Source organism: Lampris incognitus, chromosome 3 (assembly GCF_029633865.1).
Source record: "Lampris incognitus isolate fLamInc1 chromosome 3, fLamInc1.hap2, whole genome shotgun sequence".
Lineage (NCBI taxonomy): Eukaryota > Metazoa > Chordata > Actinopteri > Lampriformes > Lampridae > Lampris > Lampris incognitus.
This window is the reverse complement of record NC_079213.1, coordinates 10,965,169-10,982,909: the sequence shown is the minus strand read 5'-3', so window position 1 is coordinate 10,982,909 and position 17,741 is coordinate 10,965,169. Positions and strand designations below refer to the sequence as shown.

The 17,741-nt window shown below is 43.4% G+C and overlaps 1 protein-coding gene across 1 annotated transcript in view; it reads left to right on the top strand.

The window, feature by feature from the left end:
• Positions 1-17,741, top strand: part of snd1 (staphylococcal nuclease and tudor domain containing 1) — a 293,087-nt gene that overhangs the window by 320 nt on the left and 275,026 nt on the right. The window contains exons 2-5 of the mRNA XM_056276098.1: positions 3,524-3,673; positions 5,221-5,341; positions 6,810-6,891; positions 14,745-14,905. Coding sequence (XP_056132073.1) covers positions 3,524-3,673; positions 5,221-5,341; positions 6,810-6,891; positions 14,745-14,905 — 514 coding nt within the window. The remainder of the gene's footprint in view (positions 1-3,523; positions 3,674-5,220; positions 5,342-6,809; positions 6,892-14,744; positions 14,906-17,741) is intronic.

Sequence of the window (17,741 nt, the reverse complement as noted above, 5' to 3'; positions counted from 1 at the left end):
TGACGGTTGCCGGATAAACTTCAGTTGAGCAGAATTGATGGTGGTTATAAAAGTGGCTGATGTCAAAACACTGTCATCCCTAAAACCCCTCACCTGAACCTGGCAGCTGAAGTAGTAGTAGCTGCAGCAGCATGCTGGCTAACGCAAGCTAACTTGCTAGCCGGCTAATTAGCTGAAGTAAATTAGCTCACTGTAGCCTCACTTGCCAGCTGGAAGTGAGGTATTAACATATACGTTACATTTACTCATTTGGCGGACGCTTTTATCTAAAGTGAGCGATAAGAGAGTTTGCGATCAGCGGGTAAACTCCAGTGCTACTAGCTGACACCCAAGAGCACTACGCTAATGATATCGTAGAAGTACTTAAATAAGAAGTAGTAGTAGTGCTTTGCTGCATAAGTAATCATGTCATAGCCAAGAGTGCATGTCATGTCGAGTGCACTTACTGTACGTGTTCCTTAGATCATCAAGAGGTGGTGAATAGGAAAATTAAAAGTACAAAGTTGACTTATATTGCCACAGATCACCTTGTTAAGCGCGTTAGTTTCAAGTGCAGATAGGAAGGACACTAGTAGACAGCGATAATAATTGTGTCCAAGCAAGTTGGGGCATACCTGTAGTGGAAGAGTTCCCTGTAGCTGAAAGTTCCAGTAGAAAGTTTACCAACACTCGACATGTTTAAGTATGAATAAACGTTTGACAAGACGTGATTTAAATGAGTAAATCTGCACCCCCTCTCTGAATATACCGGTCGGCATGCCCTGCCATCTGGAGGGAGCACAGCTAGCTTAGCCGTGTGCACGGCGCAGATGTTTGGATTCCCGGCTAGTTAACGTTGGCTTATTTACCTGAACGAGTTGACCTAATGTTAGTTGAACAAGTTACGTGTCACCTTGATCAAAGTTCACCCCCGCTGTGAGGATTAGCATACGTATCCCTTACCCCATTCACTTAAAATCCACTCATCTCCACAAGTGACCAACTGCGCTAGTTAGCCGTGGGCTAACCGCTTAAAGCTCAACGTTCATACCGTGATTTTGTTTGTAAGCTGGCTCCTCGGCGTTGTCCCGTTAATGCTTTTATTCTTGCTTTTTAGATATTAAATACTGGCTTTAATTCTAAATGAGTCGGATAAAAAGTTCAACAGGACCCCTTTTAAAGTTCAGACCCCTCAATTTCAAGACCATTTGGCAAGACTGCTGGTCTAAAGCGACCACGGGAAACTGACACGTAGGACTTTCTCCCCCGTAATCTAACATACGGAGTAGTGGTGGTGGTGGTGGTGGTAGTAGTAACAGTGGTGGTAGTAGTAATAGTAGTAGTGGTGGTAGTAGCAGCAGTAACAGTAGTAGCAGTGGTGGTGGTAGTAGTAGTAGTAGTGGTGGTAGTAGTAGAAATAACAGCAGTAGTAGTAATAGTGGTGGTAGTAATATAAGTATAAATAGTAACAGTAGTAGTAGTAATGGAAATAGTGGTAGTAATAGAAACAGTGGTGGTAGCAATAGTGGTGGTAGCAGTAATAGTAACAGTAGTAGTAGCAATGGAAGTGGTGGTGGGAACAGTAGTATTGATGATGGAAGTAATAGAAGTAGTAGTAATAATAGTGGTGGTGGCAGTAGAAGTAGTAGTGGTGGCAATAGTTGTGGTAGTAATAGAAACAGTATTCATATTAGTAGCAGCTGCTGTAGTAGTAGTAACAGTAGAATTAGTTGCAACAATCCTACTTGTAGTGGCAACAGTAGTTGCAGCAGTAACAGTAGTGGTAGTTGTAGCAGCAATACTAATCATAGTAGTATGTTTTTGTTTTGCTTGTGCCTCTGTAAAGTGTCTGAGTATTTAGAAAAGCGCTATATAAGTCTGATGTATTATTAGCAGCAGCAGTACTAATAGTAGTAGCATCAGTATTAGTAGTAGCAGTACTACAAAAGTAGCAATAGCGGTAGACAGTCATTGCAGTAGCAGCAGCAGCAGTGCTACTATGAGAGGCAGTGGTGGTAATGTTGGTGTATAGTTTCCATGCACAATTATCCCACTTCAGTCAACCTGGTTCTCAGTTTTTGGTTTGGTTTAACATTTTCTCAGAGGCCAGTTACCTTCTCTGAAAGAGCTGGTAGTTGATCAATTGGTGAAAATTTGTTTTTATTCTTGGCGTTTCTTTTCTGTTACTTTAGTAATAACAGATAGTTTACTTGTACTGAGCCTGGAATACCCATGCCCTACTGATATTATAATGAGACCTCTTGGGTGACATAAGTGTCCATATCCAGCATTAATCAGCTGTGGGCAAGGTGATGGGGAGACAAGCATGGCCATGTATACCCCGAACTGGAACTTGGCCCTTTGGTAAACAGAGAGGGGTAAAGGGCACTTCTTTTTTTTTTGCCCATTGCTGGCCAGTGTGTAAAATAACAGCGCCCCTTTCACTTGGCTCCAACTTATAGGGAGTGAGTCAGTTTGGGGTGAATGGGGGGCAGGGGCGGCATTGACTTGATGTCATACCAGCTTTATCTAGTCCACATCTTAGATCAACAGCACACAGTGATGCTCCCTGCAGACACACTACAGAGCCCGCAGATAAGATGTTTGCTCAGATTCGTGTAAATGCCATGGTTGTCAATCCCAGGATGAGGTTCTCTCTCTTTTTTTTCTTTTTTTTTGTGGTGTTTAGCTTTGCTATCATGCTGTGTGAGCTCACCTTGGGTCTGAACATTAATTTTGACACACTATCACCATGACAACCAGCAGTCCTCTTCATTTATTTTTCAGCTCCACAACTGTTGGGCTTGCTCCAGAAAACCCAGTAGAAACAGGCTTTGCTAATTGTTTATTGGCTACTGTTGTTTTGTGCATTGCCAAGTGTTTAGAATTAAGGAAGTAAGAAAATACTGATGCGCTAGAGTATTGCAATGCAGTCTTTCGCAATAATGTTGTCGACGTTCTTGAACAAAGTATAGATTCTTAAGATCACACAAGTAGATTTGGCAGTGGCACAGCTCCATTGTGTTGTTACATCTCTGACCACTAGGTGGCAGGTGCAGTGTTGTGACAGGGCTGCACACAGAACCACAACAACAGCAGGCGGTGCCACTAGCTATGGCTGTGGTTACTCTGATTTTATGCATATTGAGGTTTTTTCTTCATTACATTTTTTTTTAAATTTTGACATAATATTGCAATATATTATAGTTTTCGTAGTATTGTAATTTCACAGTATATTGAATTGTGATACTTGTATTATGATACAAATTGCATTGCTAAATTCTTGTCAATACACCTCCCCATTTAGACTCTATACTGTGCCTTTTATAAAGACACCTTGACACATAACCACTACATAAAGTAAATTCAGTCTTGCTTGCCTTCATGTGCATAGTTAATCGTTTCTGTGGGCCCAGTTGCAAATAAAGAACAACTTGCCTTGCTACAGCGCTCATCAATCTGAATCACACAGTATGTGTGATCCAAATTGGGCATTTTACTTTTGATAGTTGACTAACTGAGTGTGTGTTTGTTATCTCAACAGGTCTTATCAGGCTGTGCCATTATTGTTCGGGGCCAGCCTCGAGGTGGACCGCCTCCAGAGCGCCAGATCAACCTCAGCAACATCCGGGCTGGGGCCATGGCCCGTCGAGCCGCCCTGAGCCAGCCTGACACCAAGGACACCCCTGACGAGGTGAGTGGCTTTGTATGCATTTGATGAAGTTGGGATAAGGTATTGCAGGGCTCCAGACTAACTTTTCCACTGGTAGCACTGGTGCTACAAACTTTTTCAGTTAGTTGCACCAGTACTTGATTTGGTTTAACCCTTTTTTTCAGCATGGTATTAGTCAATGACCTTGTGTGCTGATGAATATTTGTCTTATTTTGCATAGTGGGGGGATTGTTAGCCTGTATGCTGTTGGCCAGCAGATTTTTGACTTTTATTTGATATGAATTCAATAAAAGCGCCAGCCGATCTCTGTCCACTTGGTGTAATTATCGGCGAAACAGCGGGGGCATTGGGAGCTGCACTACCATCTACATGCTGCCCAATCTGGCATGTGACCACATGAAATTTTAAATGGTAAATGGACTGCATTTATATAGTACTTTTCTAGTCTACCGACCACTCAAAGCGCTTTACGATGCATGCCTCACATTCACCCATTCGCACACACGTTCATACACTGATGGTGGAGGCTGCCATGCAAGGCTGCAACCTGTTCATCAGGAGCAGTTAGGGGTTAGGAGTCTTGCTCAAGGAGCTGAGGATTGAACCAGGAACCTTCCGATTACTAGACGACCTGCTCTACCTCCCAAGCCATGCTGCTGTTTAACTCGCACCCTCCCAATATGTGACCATTTTAGTCGCAGTCTGGAGCCCTGAATAATAATTATAATAACTGATGATCTAGTTACAATTGCAATAGAACAATCAAAAAAAATATTGCCATTGACTAATGTAACCAAAGCTTGCGTTTAAATGTGTGAGATTGTCAAAATTGAATTCTACAAACCACAGCCACTTAATGCCAGCCCATTTCTGATTTACCTATGTAACGTTAGTAGTTGGCCTACTTTTACTGTGTTGCGTTATTACCTGTGTGTTATTGTTTGCGGTCAGTGTGTAAAATTGTTGTTATGAACATAATAACGTTGCCTTCCGTGATTGTTAAATCAAGTATGATAGTTGGTCAAATATTAGCCTTCCCCATCTTCTGCTTGACCTGCCGCCTATGCGTGACTAGATTTGTTGTAGACGTTCTTAAGGCACAATCACATCACAACAATTTCAATCAGACAGCAAAAAAATAATTTTTTTTCCATAACGTCCATTAATTGTGCAGTCGCACTGGTGCTACCTTTGGAAAAAAAGTCACTCGCGCCTTGGGAAAAAATGGTTGCAAATCGGTCACAGTCTGGAGCTCTGCATTGTTAAATGGAATTTCACCTAAGTGCAACTAAACTCTTTTCAAGGGGTAAAGACTTAATTTTGTATTTCTCCTACAGAGCATTGCTGTTCTATTTCTCCAATGCAACTGCAACACAATGACTTTTAAAAACTCAACTTCAGATAAATCACTTTTTGTATAAATGATGAGTGAACATAAAGCAGTTGAACTTGAGAGTCAGAAGGCCAGCTACTGTCATCTCGGGCCTTTCTCCCCCATGGTGGCCAGAGAATATGATTGATAGGTCAGTATCAGTATTGTCAGGGTAACGCTTTTCTTTGTATTGCAGCCATGGGCCTTTCAAGCCAGAGAGTTTCTGCGCAAGAAGCTTATTGGCAAAGAGGTATGCTTCACTGTTGAGATCAAGACCGCGATGGGCAGAGAATACGGCATGGTCTACCTGGGGAAGGGTGAGTTTACTACCTCCTCTTCATCGATGTGTCGGTCTTGCACAATGTGTCTGCACAAGTTGTGACTTGGGAGAAATGGGAATTTGCCTTGTCTTTTGATGTCATATTCCTTAGTGTTTCAGTTGTAAATGATTTGAAAATAAGTTTTGTCAAACCTGCTGACCCTCGTGCAAGAGTGGCTCAGAGGCACAGATCTGTTCTTAGAGAGTGCATAAGAGCTATTAAAAACAAAAAACAAATGGCATTCAGCAGTTTTCCCTTGCTTAGAATTTGTTTGTTGGCAAGCTCAAACTTGAGGGCAGCTCAGACCTGTTGTGTGAAAATACACATAACCGTCCCGTTGCTCAACTATGTCTTTAGAAGAGTGCGTGCGAGTCCATAACGTACAGAAAGACTAGCTTTAATTCATTCATTCATCCATTATCCAAACCGCTCATCCTTACTCAGGGTCGCAGGGATGCTGGAGCCTATCCCAACAGTCACTGGGTGGCAGGTGGGGAAACACCCTGGACAGGCTGCCAGGCCATCACACGGCCCAGACCATCACAGGGCTAGTTTCAGTATTGGAGAATATAGAAAATAAAATTTTTAGCCTAAATGAATCTAAAAATATTTGCCTTACATGTTAGCTTTACATGTGTGTTTACAATATTTTAAGATTTTTTTTAAGTTTTTTTTTTAGATGAAATTGTCACAGAAATGCATGTGAAATGTTTTGACGCCAGGACTTCAGTTTTTTTCCCCAGTTCTTAAAAGTTCTTTATCTTTTTCAAATTATTTTTTTCGGCGGCGTGTCGTGATGCCAAGTCAACAAATGAAATCGTGTTTATTTTTATAGCCCAAAATCACAGTTCCGGTCTCAGAGGGCTTCTTTACTTTCACACAAAGAAATATGAGCAAATACAGTAGACGACAACGGAAATCACAGCACCCTCTATCCTTTGACTGATGATTCATGAACCTGAGAGAGAGCGTCAGTGGAGGGACCTGTCCTCCGGGATGGATATGTTTGCAAAAGTAGCCGGAAGGCTAAGGTAGACAATGGGGTAGCGAAAGCAAAACACTTAAAGCACCTAATGTTATAACAAAACAAGGCCAAAAATAAAAATAAAAAAGGGGACATGGTAAAGATAGAATCTGATGAGATTTTTTAATATCTTTTTTTGGAAATGACACTCAATCACTTGTTTTTTAGATGGTCTTTTTGAGGTGTTAACTAAGCTAATTGGAGGTGCTCTGGTGCATGCATTCAGTTTATGAACAAGTCGGACTGAACATTCAAGACCTTCCAAAGAGCAGACTTCGTGTTTTAGGAAAGTTACATGAATCTGACGTTGATCTCGCTCATGTACTCCTCGCAAGAAAAAATAAGAGAAAGTTAAGAGAATGTCCTTGCGTGAGTTTTATGAATTGAGTGGTTGGTCAGGTGCTTAGACAATATCTTTGTGCGTTTCCCTTCTCTTTGTAGACACAACAGGCGAGAACATTGCAGAGTCGCTGGTGAATGAGGGTCTTTCCACCGTCCGCAGGGAAGGAGTCAGAGGAAACAAGTAAGCTTCCTGCAGCCACTATATTTGCCACCATGTGTACCTTGCTGTTTAGGCTATGTTGTCACAAACCAGTATATGTGGTATCCATACGGCCACCATGTAAACTAGTATATGTGGTGGCCGTATGGATATTCTATTCAGTTCGAGGTGAACGGTTACATTGTATTGCATCCAGCAATAAACTATTTTGTAAGCCAGATATTATTGTGAACAGCTTGTTTCTTAATGCTTTCACTTCCTCTGCAAATACATTGTCAGCAACTGCATCACTGTGCTACTTTCCAATGGACGCTTTTGAGTTTGCTGACTGATGGCTGCAGTAAAAGGCGGACGTAGAACAACGCGGATTCTCAATTGGCTGCAGAAGGCCACGTCCTCAAAAGTTTAGTGATGCTGTTCAAATGTGGAATTACGCTGATTTTGAACAGCACCATGAATTAAATTCTCAAGTCACTTGTCATGCAAACACACTTGTGCTGAAGCTTTTCCCTGGTGACATCATGGGTCTGCTTGTGGTATAGCTCTGCCCTCTTTGAAATCAGTTTGTGTTTCCTGGGACACAAGACTAATGTGTCATCATGTTCAGAATTTGACAGTTGGCTGATGTCATATCAGGCTCTCATTTAAGAATTCACATGCTGTTTTTGCTATTCTACATTGCAAAATAAAAAAAAATTGGAGTATAACCTTTATAACCTTTAAATTGTAATTCTGCAATTAGAACTGCCTCATAAGGCTAAATGGCCCATAAGTATGTCTTCGGCTTTATAGGGCAAGGAATCATAGTCATTGTTTACAGTGAGATAACCAAAACGTGCCATGCTTTACCATTGACTGTAGATTAGACATATGTATGTTTATATGTGACGTAGCTCTGTTGTCTGTGACACCACAACTCTTACCTGTTGTGACACCAGGTTTCATTTGGATTGTCTTGGGGATGTCATGGTCGACCACATTTATGTGACTCTGACCTCTGCGTGTGTTTGACATGATAATGGCATGATGTCGTAGTTGCAGTCCTCCCAAAGCCGCTTGTTTAGTCAGAGCAGTTGGTTTCAACTACTGAGTGCTGTGTTTTGATTCAGCAGCTACCTCTACCACTTAGTAGCTACAGACTTTGTTTTGCTGAGTTGGGAGCCCACTGGTGGCAACATGAAGCAATCTTCTGCTTGCTTAAACTTACAACAGTACTACACGTGTAAATCATTGGGGAGCTATGAGTATGTCCACAGTTGATAGTACAGAGAACTGAGAAAGGGGCGATGGCGTCCCAGATGGTGGCAGTATTGCGCCTCTGTAACCGTGGTCTCACAGTGAAGCCCTTTGCCTCCACATTATCCATATGCAGTAATCGACCCTGAACACACTCACACATCTAGCTCTGTAAGATGAAGCACCCCCCACCCCACCCCAGTGGATGTATTTGTACATTAAACACATTACAGGCAATTTGACTGGTGCTGGTAGATATGGGTCCTCCCTTGTGGACATAGATGATGGGAATATTTTGCTACTAATGACCCGGTCTGTGCATCCTGTGCAATGGCCCCAAACGGGTGCTAATGTAAATGATGCTTTAAGTATATGTGGGCATCATTTGGCCAAAGGGGACGGCTATTACTTAGGACTTCAGGCTTTAGTTGTTTCGTCCATGCACTTGTCCCCCAAACCCATTAGTCTCAGTGATTGGCTACATTAATCTCAGAAACCATTGGGTAACCACTGTCGCTATTATGGGGGGGGGGGGGCGGGGGGTAATGCTGATGGTGGCTTTGGACTGCAGATGAGCATGTGTTCAGGGGTCAGCTGTGGCTTGAGAAGATGGCCAGCCAATTCAGAAGCCAGAGGGCTGGGCCCAGAGCCCATTCCCAGCGTTGAGTTGGAGCAAGTTGATGTACACCTGTTTGCTGTTAAGTCTGACGCATACACTTTTTTGTCCCTTGTAAATATTTGATTGAATTTTCCACTTCCGTCTAGAAGTGTAGTCAGCTTTTTAAACAGTTTTGAATGCGGAATGTGCTTCTCTGGTCGTACATATTCATCCTGACAGTCAGGCTGTAACACATAAATTGTAATATCATTTCAGGTCCAATATCAGCAAAACAAGGAAATCTGAGACAAAGTCTGTTCCTTTATGTATGGTTCTTCAGGTTCAATGTGGCTGCTTTCAGTTTCAAGAGCCAGTCATGTAGTATTGTAGTGTAACACACTATTATAGTTTGCTGTAACCATTTAACATCAGACTGTTGAAAGCAAGAAATAAGCAACATGTGCCTCTTACATGTATATCTCATTCTCAAATGGGTAGGGAGTGCAAGAGTGCTGTAGTTGAATAAATACAAAGGTAATAATTGAGCAACCTTACATCACAGATTTGTTAGATTTGGAAAGCTAGTCAGCTTCTTCTTTTTTTTTTATCTCCCCCCTTTTCTCCCCCAATTGGCACTTGGCCAATTAACCCACTCTTTCGAGCGTCCTTGTCGCTGATCCACCCCCTCTGCCGATCCGGGGAGGGCTGCAGAATACCACATGCTTCCTCCGATACATGTGGAGTCGCCAGCCGCTTCTTTTCACCTGACAGTGAGGAGTTTTGCCAGGGGGACGTAGCGCATGGGAGGATCACGCTATTCTTCCAGTCCCCCCCCCCCCAAACAGGTGCCCTGACCGACCAGAAGAGGCACTAGTGCAGCGACCAGGACACATACCCACATCCAGCTTCCCACCTGCAGACACAGCCAATTAATAATAATAATAATACATTTTATGTGTGGGTGCCTTGCAGAGCACTCAGGGACACCTTACAGAACACAGTTAAAACAAAAAACAAGCAGCACAGTATCAGACAGCATACAATCGTGTCTGTAGGGATGCCCGACCAAGCTGAAGGCAACACAGGAATTTGAACCGACAATCGCCGTGTTGGTATGCATACGCTACCCAAATGCCCCCCCCCTTTTCTTTTTTGGTTAAAAGCCCTATTAGATGTCTTGCAGTTTCACCTTTACCTATGTTGTCATGATGAACTGTACGACTATACATTAGGCTTCTCACAGACACAAAGGCAGCCTGATACACACACTAAAGCTCAAACCCCCAGGCTCTCCCTTTTTCTCTCTTTTTACTCGTTCACTCTGTCTCAGTGATGTTCCTCCAGAATTTTCTTTTCGTCGGCGGAGGCCTCATCTTAAGTAAGAATCTGACAGACCTTCTCAGCTTGACAGGATCCCTCGTGCATATGTGCGTGCGTGCGCCTGTGTGTGTGTGTGTGTGTGCGTGTGCATGTGTGTGTGTGTGTGTGTGTGATTGGTTTATAGAACTTCCACCCGCCAGGGCATGAGGGAGCTACATTAACAAGTGCACCAACTGTGCTTTATTACCCCCCATTGCTCTTTTTAAACTCCTACCCTAGTGGAGTGTGCTGGTGGGGAGGGGTGAACCATGCCAACACCGGCTGCTCCGCACACTGGGAAGGGAGCCCCTCCAGTCAAACACACAGGAGACAAATGGATTCCTTCCCACCCCTCCAAACTGTACAAAGACGGCAGGGAGCTTTCAAATGTCAAGCAGAGGTTGAACAATTTGTGTCATTTTTAAATTATCATTTTCTTTCACAAGGGAGACATGCAGATTATAAAAAGAAAAAAAAATAACCTACAGCATTTTCAGATAGAATGGAATTGGAAAAGGATTTATTGGGGGAGGGGGGGCTGTAATGCGGTTCAGTGATGCATTTTTCATTCTCCACAGGGCTCCAGACTAAGCTTTCACATTGGTGGCACTGGTGCTACCAAGTCTGTCAAACTGTAGCACCAGTGCCTAATTTGGTGGCACTGCTTCTGTTTTGTGGCATAATGTAAAAGAGAGAATGTGTTTTGTCCTAGAAATATTTTAATATTTCCTTACTATCTGGGCATCTGGGTAGTGTAGCAGTCTGTTTTGTTGCCTCCCAACATGGGGATCACCAGTTCTAATCCCCGTGTTACCTCTGGCTTGGTCGGGTGTCCCTACAGACACAATTGGCCATGTCTGCTGGTGGGAAGCCGGATTTGGGCGTGTGTCCTGGTCACTGCGCTAGCGCCTCCTCTGGTTGGTCAAAGCTTCTGTTCAGGGGGGAGGGGGAACTGGGGAACAGCGTGATCCTCCCACGCGCTATGTCCCCCTGGTGAAACTCCTCACTGTTAGCTGAAAAGAAATGGCTGGTGACTCCACATATATTGGAAGAGGCATGTGGTAATCTGCAGCCCTCTCCAGATTGGCAGAGGGGGTGGAGCAGCGACCAGGACGGCTTGGAAGAGTGGGGTATTTGGAAAAAGTACAATTCGGGAGAAAAAAGGAGAACCCCCCCCCCCCCCAAAAAAAAAAGAAAGAAAAAGAAATATTCTAATATTCCTTTACCATCAGATGTGTATATATTTATATGGAAATTTGGACAGAGAGACTTTATATGAATTAAAGACTTGTACAACTTTAATGTCTCATATTTCCGGTTGCTTGTAGCTGTAGCGCACTTTGTGTTGCCAGCAAATGAAAACACCAGACTGTGCACAGTGTACACGGTGCATTTTGTTCTTTTACTGGTTGAACCAGGACACATACCAGGACACATACTCACATCCGGCTTCCCACCTGCAGACACGGCCAATTGTGTCTGTAGGGATGCCTGACCAAGCCAGAGGTAACACGGGGATTCAAACCTGCGATCCCCGTGTTGGTAGGCAACAGAATAGACTGCTATGCTGCACGGATGCCCCGCTAGGTTTTACTCTAGTCTTATTTTTAGTAGCATTTTCCGGCTCATTGGTCTTGTCCTGTCTCTCCCCTTGTGCCTCATCTGCTGTAACATTACTGGGTACAGCACTTAATGTGCTTGGTAGAAAATACGACTTGATGTTGTGTTTCATCGCCACTCACTGCTATTGTCCACCTTTAGTGTCAATGTTGCTATCGGTAGCCTACCAGCAATAATTGATGCGCAAATTGCGCATGAGTAAATGTTGCTATAACAACTTGGATGGGGAGGAGTATAGCCTGCAGGAGTTGTCCATAGTTGCCTCGGTACCATTTCTACAGTGACTAGACTTATTGTTGACGTTTGCAAGGCACAATCAGAATAGAACAATTTCAACCGGACAACGAGAAAAAAAATTATTTTTTTCTAAATGTCCATTAATTTTGCTGTCACACTGGTGCTACCTTTGGAAAAAATCACTAGCACCTTGAAAAAAATGGTCGCAGTCTGGAGCCCTGCTTCGCCTCTCTTACGTTATCGGCTTTGATTTGAAACAGGGCTCGATTAGCTGGAAGTAGTCACTGGCTTAAAAAGAACCCAGCCTATTTGGAGATGTGGAGAGGTTCACTATCCCCCACCCCTTTTCCATTTTTTGTTAAAAATTCATCTTTAATGATCACCGCTTGTCATGTAGTTTCCATATCTTGCTGTGGTCTTTAGGCATCTGCTCCCCTCGATTGCACTGTTATCCCCCGGCCTCTTTTGCAGCTCACCACAGTAACTGTTTAGCGCTTTAGTTCAAAGTAGCTTAAATGCAATTGACGTCTTACAGTTCTACACTTTGTCCCAGAAAGTTTCACTATTCTTGCTCAGTAAGCAAGAAACTGTTTCTGTTTCAGTTGGGGGTTTGTTGCTAAATCAATACAAGAGGGAAGAGAAATTCTGAGCTTTGGGCATGTGTCCAAAGACCCAGTTGGGAACACGCAGTTGGAGTACTTGGCGTTTGTATGCATGTGGCATTATAATTGAGACCTAAAAGCAAGCCATTTATTTGTATTTCTTTTTTTTTTTTTTTTTTTTCAAGCAGTAAGATGTAAAAAGCTGTTTATTCACAGTTCATTTCCACAAAGCTCCTACCATGCCAATCCATCGCCACACCATCAATCAGACTGCCTTGCTTATTGGTGCAACAAAAGCCTTTATGAATGAATGAAGTTGGCCATTTTGAAGTTCTGAATAATTAAATTTTTACGACGACCTTCAGATAGTGTTTGCCTGCACATTAACCAGCTTGAAATTAATTGTGGAATTTGTTGCCCGCTGCGTGGCTGTTTTTGAAGGAGCTGTCAAACACGATTCTGTTTCTTCAGTAATGCCAGTTTTTTTTTTTTAAGCGGTAACAGTCTGATTATCTGCTTCTATCTGCCACTGTTTGGGGAACCTCAATTTATATGCAGTGCTCATTTCATCAAAGCTGAGCCCACTTCATGTCAAAATGTAGGCAATGGAGCTTTTTTTTTTGGAGTGAAAATAAATAATAAAAAATTGCTCTCATGTTGGACCTCTAAACCAGCGATAATTTTCAACATTTTTTTTTTAATGTGCCAAGAATACCAAGATTGAGGTGTTTAGTCTGATGAATTCTAATGAAGCTGGAGAAATGAAATTCAGCTTAATGGGCTTTTTGTCCACAAGACAGTAATTCTTTTGGCGATTTGCCCTAATGTATTTTCAAAGGGAGAAACGGCTTTTGAGAAGTACATGTTATAACATGCCTAGATCTGAGCAATTTTAGGGCTGCGATTCTATAATAATATCCAGTCCATAAGACTTGTGAGATGTGGTGGTTTAGCCCTGTGGAACCAGTGTTAAATTAATCGAGGAGCTTGTAGCCAGGCGAAGCCAGCAGCTTGTTCCTTTCAAGCCGGCTGTCGAACAGCGATTCTCCCTCAAAGACCCTCTGATCTTCATAGAAGCTCTTAACAATGAGGTTATCAGCTACGATTTAGCTCGAACCCATTAGGCAACGGAATAGACCGCCATGCTACCTGGACACCCCATCACTTGTTTTCTTACTCACTTGATCCATTCCAGTAAGTGGAGCCACCATGTTCTCCCAACAACAGCAACGGTGAATCACTTCAAAATCACCTCAGTAACCCAGGGCTGCAGAGAAGGGCTTCCTCCACATGTGCCCGTATCAAATCCACTCCATTCAAGTAACATTTCATAACATTTCCTGGTGTGCATATATTTGAAAAAGCAGGTTGTGTTTTACTGGAAATTTCATGTTTGTCATGAAAGTGAAAGAATTGTTGATTTGTCAGTGGCTGACTAGCCATTTGACAGGTGTTGGGGTCCATAAGCAAATAGTCATACAGTGAATTTAAATGGCAATGTCCTGGAAAGAGTAAAACTTGGCTGCTGCTCACAGTACTTTGTTCTGGAAATTACTCACACTGTAACATAGTGTTAAACCAGCACTCTCATGGCCTTCCAGGTAATGTGGCGGTCTATTCCGTTGCTTACCAACACAGAGATCGCTGGATCGAATCCCCGTGTTACCTCTGGCTTGGTCGGCCGTCCCTATAGACAAAATTGGCCGTGTCTGTGGGTGGGAAGCCGGATGTAGGTATGTGTCCTGGTCGCTGCACTAGAGCCTCCTCAGGTCGGTTGGGGTGCCTGTTCGGGGGGAGGGGGAACTGGGAGGAATAGTGCAATCATCCCACGCGCTACGTCCCCCTGGCGGGTGAAAAGCGGCTGGCGACTCAACATGTATCGGAGGAGGCATGTGATAGTCTGCAGCCCTCCCCGGATTGGCAGAGGGGGTGGAGCAGCGACTGGGACAGCTTGGAAAAGGGGGGTAATTGGCCAGATACAATTGAGGAGAAAAAAGGGAAACAAAAACAAAAAAAACAGCACTCTCATTTATTAAAGACTAACAATCATTTCAATGATCTGTAAGATATAGGCTGTATATTTACCCATACCTGTACTTCTCTGTTCATTCTGGGCACAACAATGCAATAAATGTTGGTTTATCATGCTTTTCTGGTCTTCATATGGCTTAGGCTTCAAATGTTGTTCTGAAATTCTTCTTCGTGGATGTGTGTTTGTCCAGTCCAGAGCAGGTCAGACTCTGTGAGTTGGAGGACCAGGCCAAGGCTTCCAAGAAGGGCATGTGGAGCGAAGGCGGTGGCACACACACCGTCCGCGACATCAAGTACACCATTGAGAACCCCCGCAACTTTGTTGACTCCATGCACCAGAAACCAGTCAATGGTAAGGGAGCCAAGCAGGGCGGCGCTTGTGAACCAACAAAAAAAGACATACCTCCTACAACAAAAATAGCAGACTCTTTCGCAACTAAAATATTGGCTACTTTTGACTTTAAAAAGTCTCTCGTTCTCTCTCTATTCAGTGTAATAGTCCCATTACCTTCAAGGAGACTCCTACCTTGGGCAAGAAAAAGCATTTAAACTATGAAATATATGACAGAGTTGTAAAATTCAACTGTTCTCAGTCAGAAAGCTTAATGCTTTATTGAGAAAATTATCACTTTTATAAAAAGTAAAATATGTAAATATGGCTTCCATTTGTATATACCTAGTTCACTTTTATTGTCTGCATTAATCTACCATTGGTCCCCTTTTGAACCAAAATTTGTCTACTTTGATTTACAAAACAAATGGTGGTGCCGTTACTAGGAATGCACCAATAACACTTTTTAGTTCCTGATAACGGATTCCAAAAATGATCTGATCCATTACTTTTGCTGTACATTGCAGATTAGTTAGGGGTTAACTGGCACAATAATGCAGATAGATTCAGTTTTTTTCCCATCATTTAGAGAAGTGCATGCTTCTGTGTGCCAGTAGTTCAGTAGATCAAGCCGTTTTGCTTATATGACATGTTAATCCTGGCTTTTGGTATCAGATTTTTAGTCCTGGGTAAAATCTCTTGATACAGTACCCCATTTTACTCCTGTGCATCCCTAGCTATTACACTGATTTTGGGTTCTCTGATTGTATAAATGAAAAAGGACTGAACAGATATTGCATGTTAGAGAGGTTATGCAAATTCTAAATTTACTGGAAGGAAGATTCATAGTTCAGGGACTGGCTCGGGACAGGGAATGGATTTCTAGGGTAGAAATCTGCGTCAAAATGGCAGTGTGAGACCGAGTGCAAAATGTCTTAATCCACGCCGCCTCCAAAAGCAAACTTTGAAATCCAAGTGCAGGCAGGAGGAATTCCCCTGGAAGCATCCTGAAAAGTGACATCTTGAAAAGGAGCCCTGGGTGCCAAGGAAGCTGATGCACACCAGCACGTAAGCCTCCATTTTCCCCACAGAAGCCTCAACTCACAGGCTGTGACACAAATCTACCATTTTGGCTCAAGACTTCCTGCTCTCGATGTCTCGGCATGTAATGGCACCCAGTATCACGGCCATATCACTCTCCACCGGCTCCTTCCCAGAGTCTCTCATATCTGGCCTACCCGAAGGGGGATTTGCCAATCCATTCATTCCAGGCGACTGACATTAACAACGGCTCAGTTCATTTCACTAACCTTTAATTGAATGGGGAAAAGGAACAGAAGGGTGGCTCTTTCTTTCTTTTTTCCCCCCATTTCTTGTTCTTACCATTCACAAGAGACGGTCAGGCTTGCTTGAAAATGGGAGGCAACAATTCAGCCGAAGCGCTCTAACTGCCCTGCGCTGAGTTTCCACCGTGTAGAATTGGAATACCAATTTCCATCCCTTGTCTGCTTCCTGCAACCCCTCCACCCACTCTTCGAGATTTTGTGCATGCGCGCACACACTCGTGCACGCGCATGTAGAAAGGCAGTGCACACATACAAAAAAAGAAGACCTTCCCTAAACACCATTTAGGTTTAAAAATGTGTTTCACATGGCTGACTCGCTCACTGCCTCATTCTCAGAGTGGCAATGCAGAGGTCAAGGCTAGTGTTGGGAAGGGATGTGAGCTTAGAAGACTAGGTAATACCTCACCAACTTTGCAAATAAATGAAAGTGACCTCCAGGCTTGCTGGTTATATGGCAAGACGTTATGGGGAAAAATACCAAGTGTGGATGGAGAGCCTGTCAAAAGAGATGCAGTTTTTTCTTTTCCCTTTGAATGTTTAACTGGCTAACCTGTTTGACCCACTGGTCAAATAGGCCCACGAATGACCTTTCTTTTTTTCTTTTTGGATTGTTTTTCCCCTCTTTTTCTCCCCAATTGTATCCAGCCAATTACCCCACTCGTCCGAGCTGTTGGGTCACTGCTGCAACCCCTCTGCCGATCCAGGGAGGGTCTGCAGACTACCACATGCCTTCTCTGATATATGTGGAGTCGCCTGCCGCTTCTTTTCACCAGACAGTGAGGAGTTTTGCCAGGGGGACGTAGCGCGTGGGAGGATCACGCATTCCCCTCCCCCCCCAGTTCCCCCTCCCCCTTGAACATGCACCCTGACTGACCAGAGGAGGCGCTAGTGCAGCGACCAGGACACATAACCCACATCCGGCTTCCCACCCGCAGACAAGGCCAATTGTGTCTGTAGGGACGCCCGACCAAGCCGTAGGTAACATGGGGAGTCGAACCGGCGATCCTTGTGTTGGCAGGCAACGGAATAGACCGCCATGCTACCTGGACACCCCATCACTTGTTTTCTTACTCACTTGATCCATTCCCAATCTGGGTGGGGCAAAATGAATGTGAAACCTCCTCACTGTTAAATCGGTGGGTTTTAGTCATAGGTGTAGATTGTCCCAGACTAACAGAGTTGGTGTTTGTCTGTCAGTCCCACAAATAAAGTCCAGTCTGAATGACTTTTTAATTCCCTGATGACTGCATGTTCATACTGCCTCTTTAGAGGAAACTGCAGATAGTCATGCAAATCACCAACTTCAAACACCCATGAGGTTAAATGAAACGGATGCATTTGTTAGGGCTTGACTCTAGCAAAGCAGGAAGGGTTCTCACATGTCCTAGAAAACCTGGTAATTCATAGACTGGTTTTCCAGTTACAGAAAACACCTAGAAAATTATAAAATTCATTTCTATGAGCTCAAATATCATTGAGCTTATAGAAATTGCAATGTTAGGTTATAAATG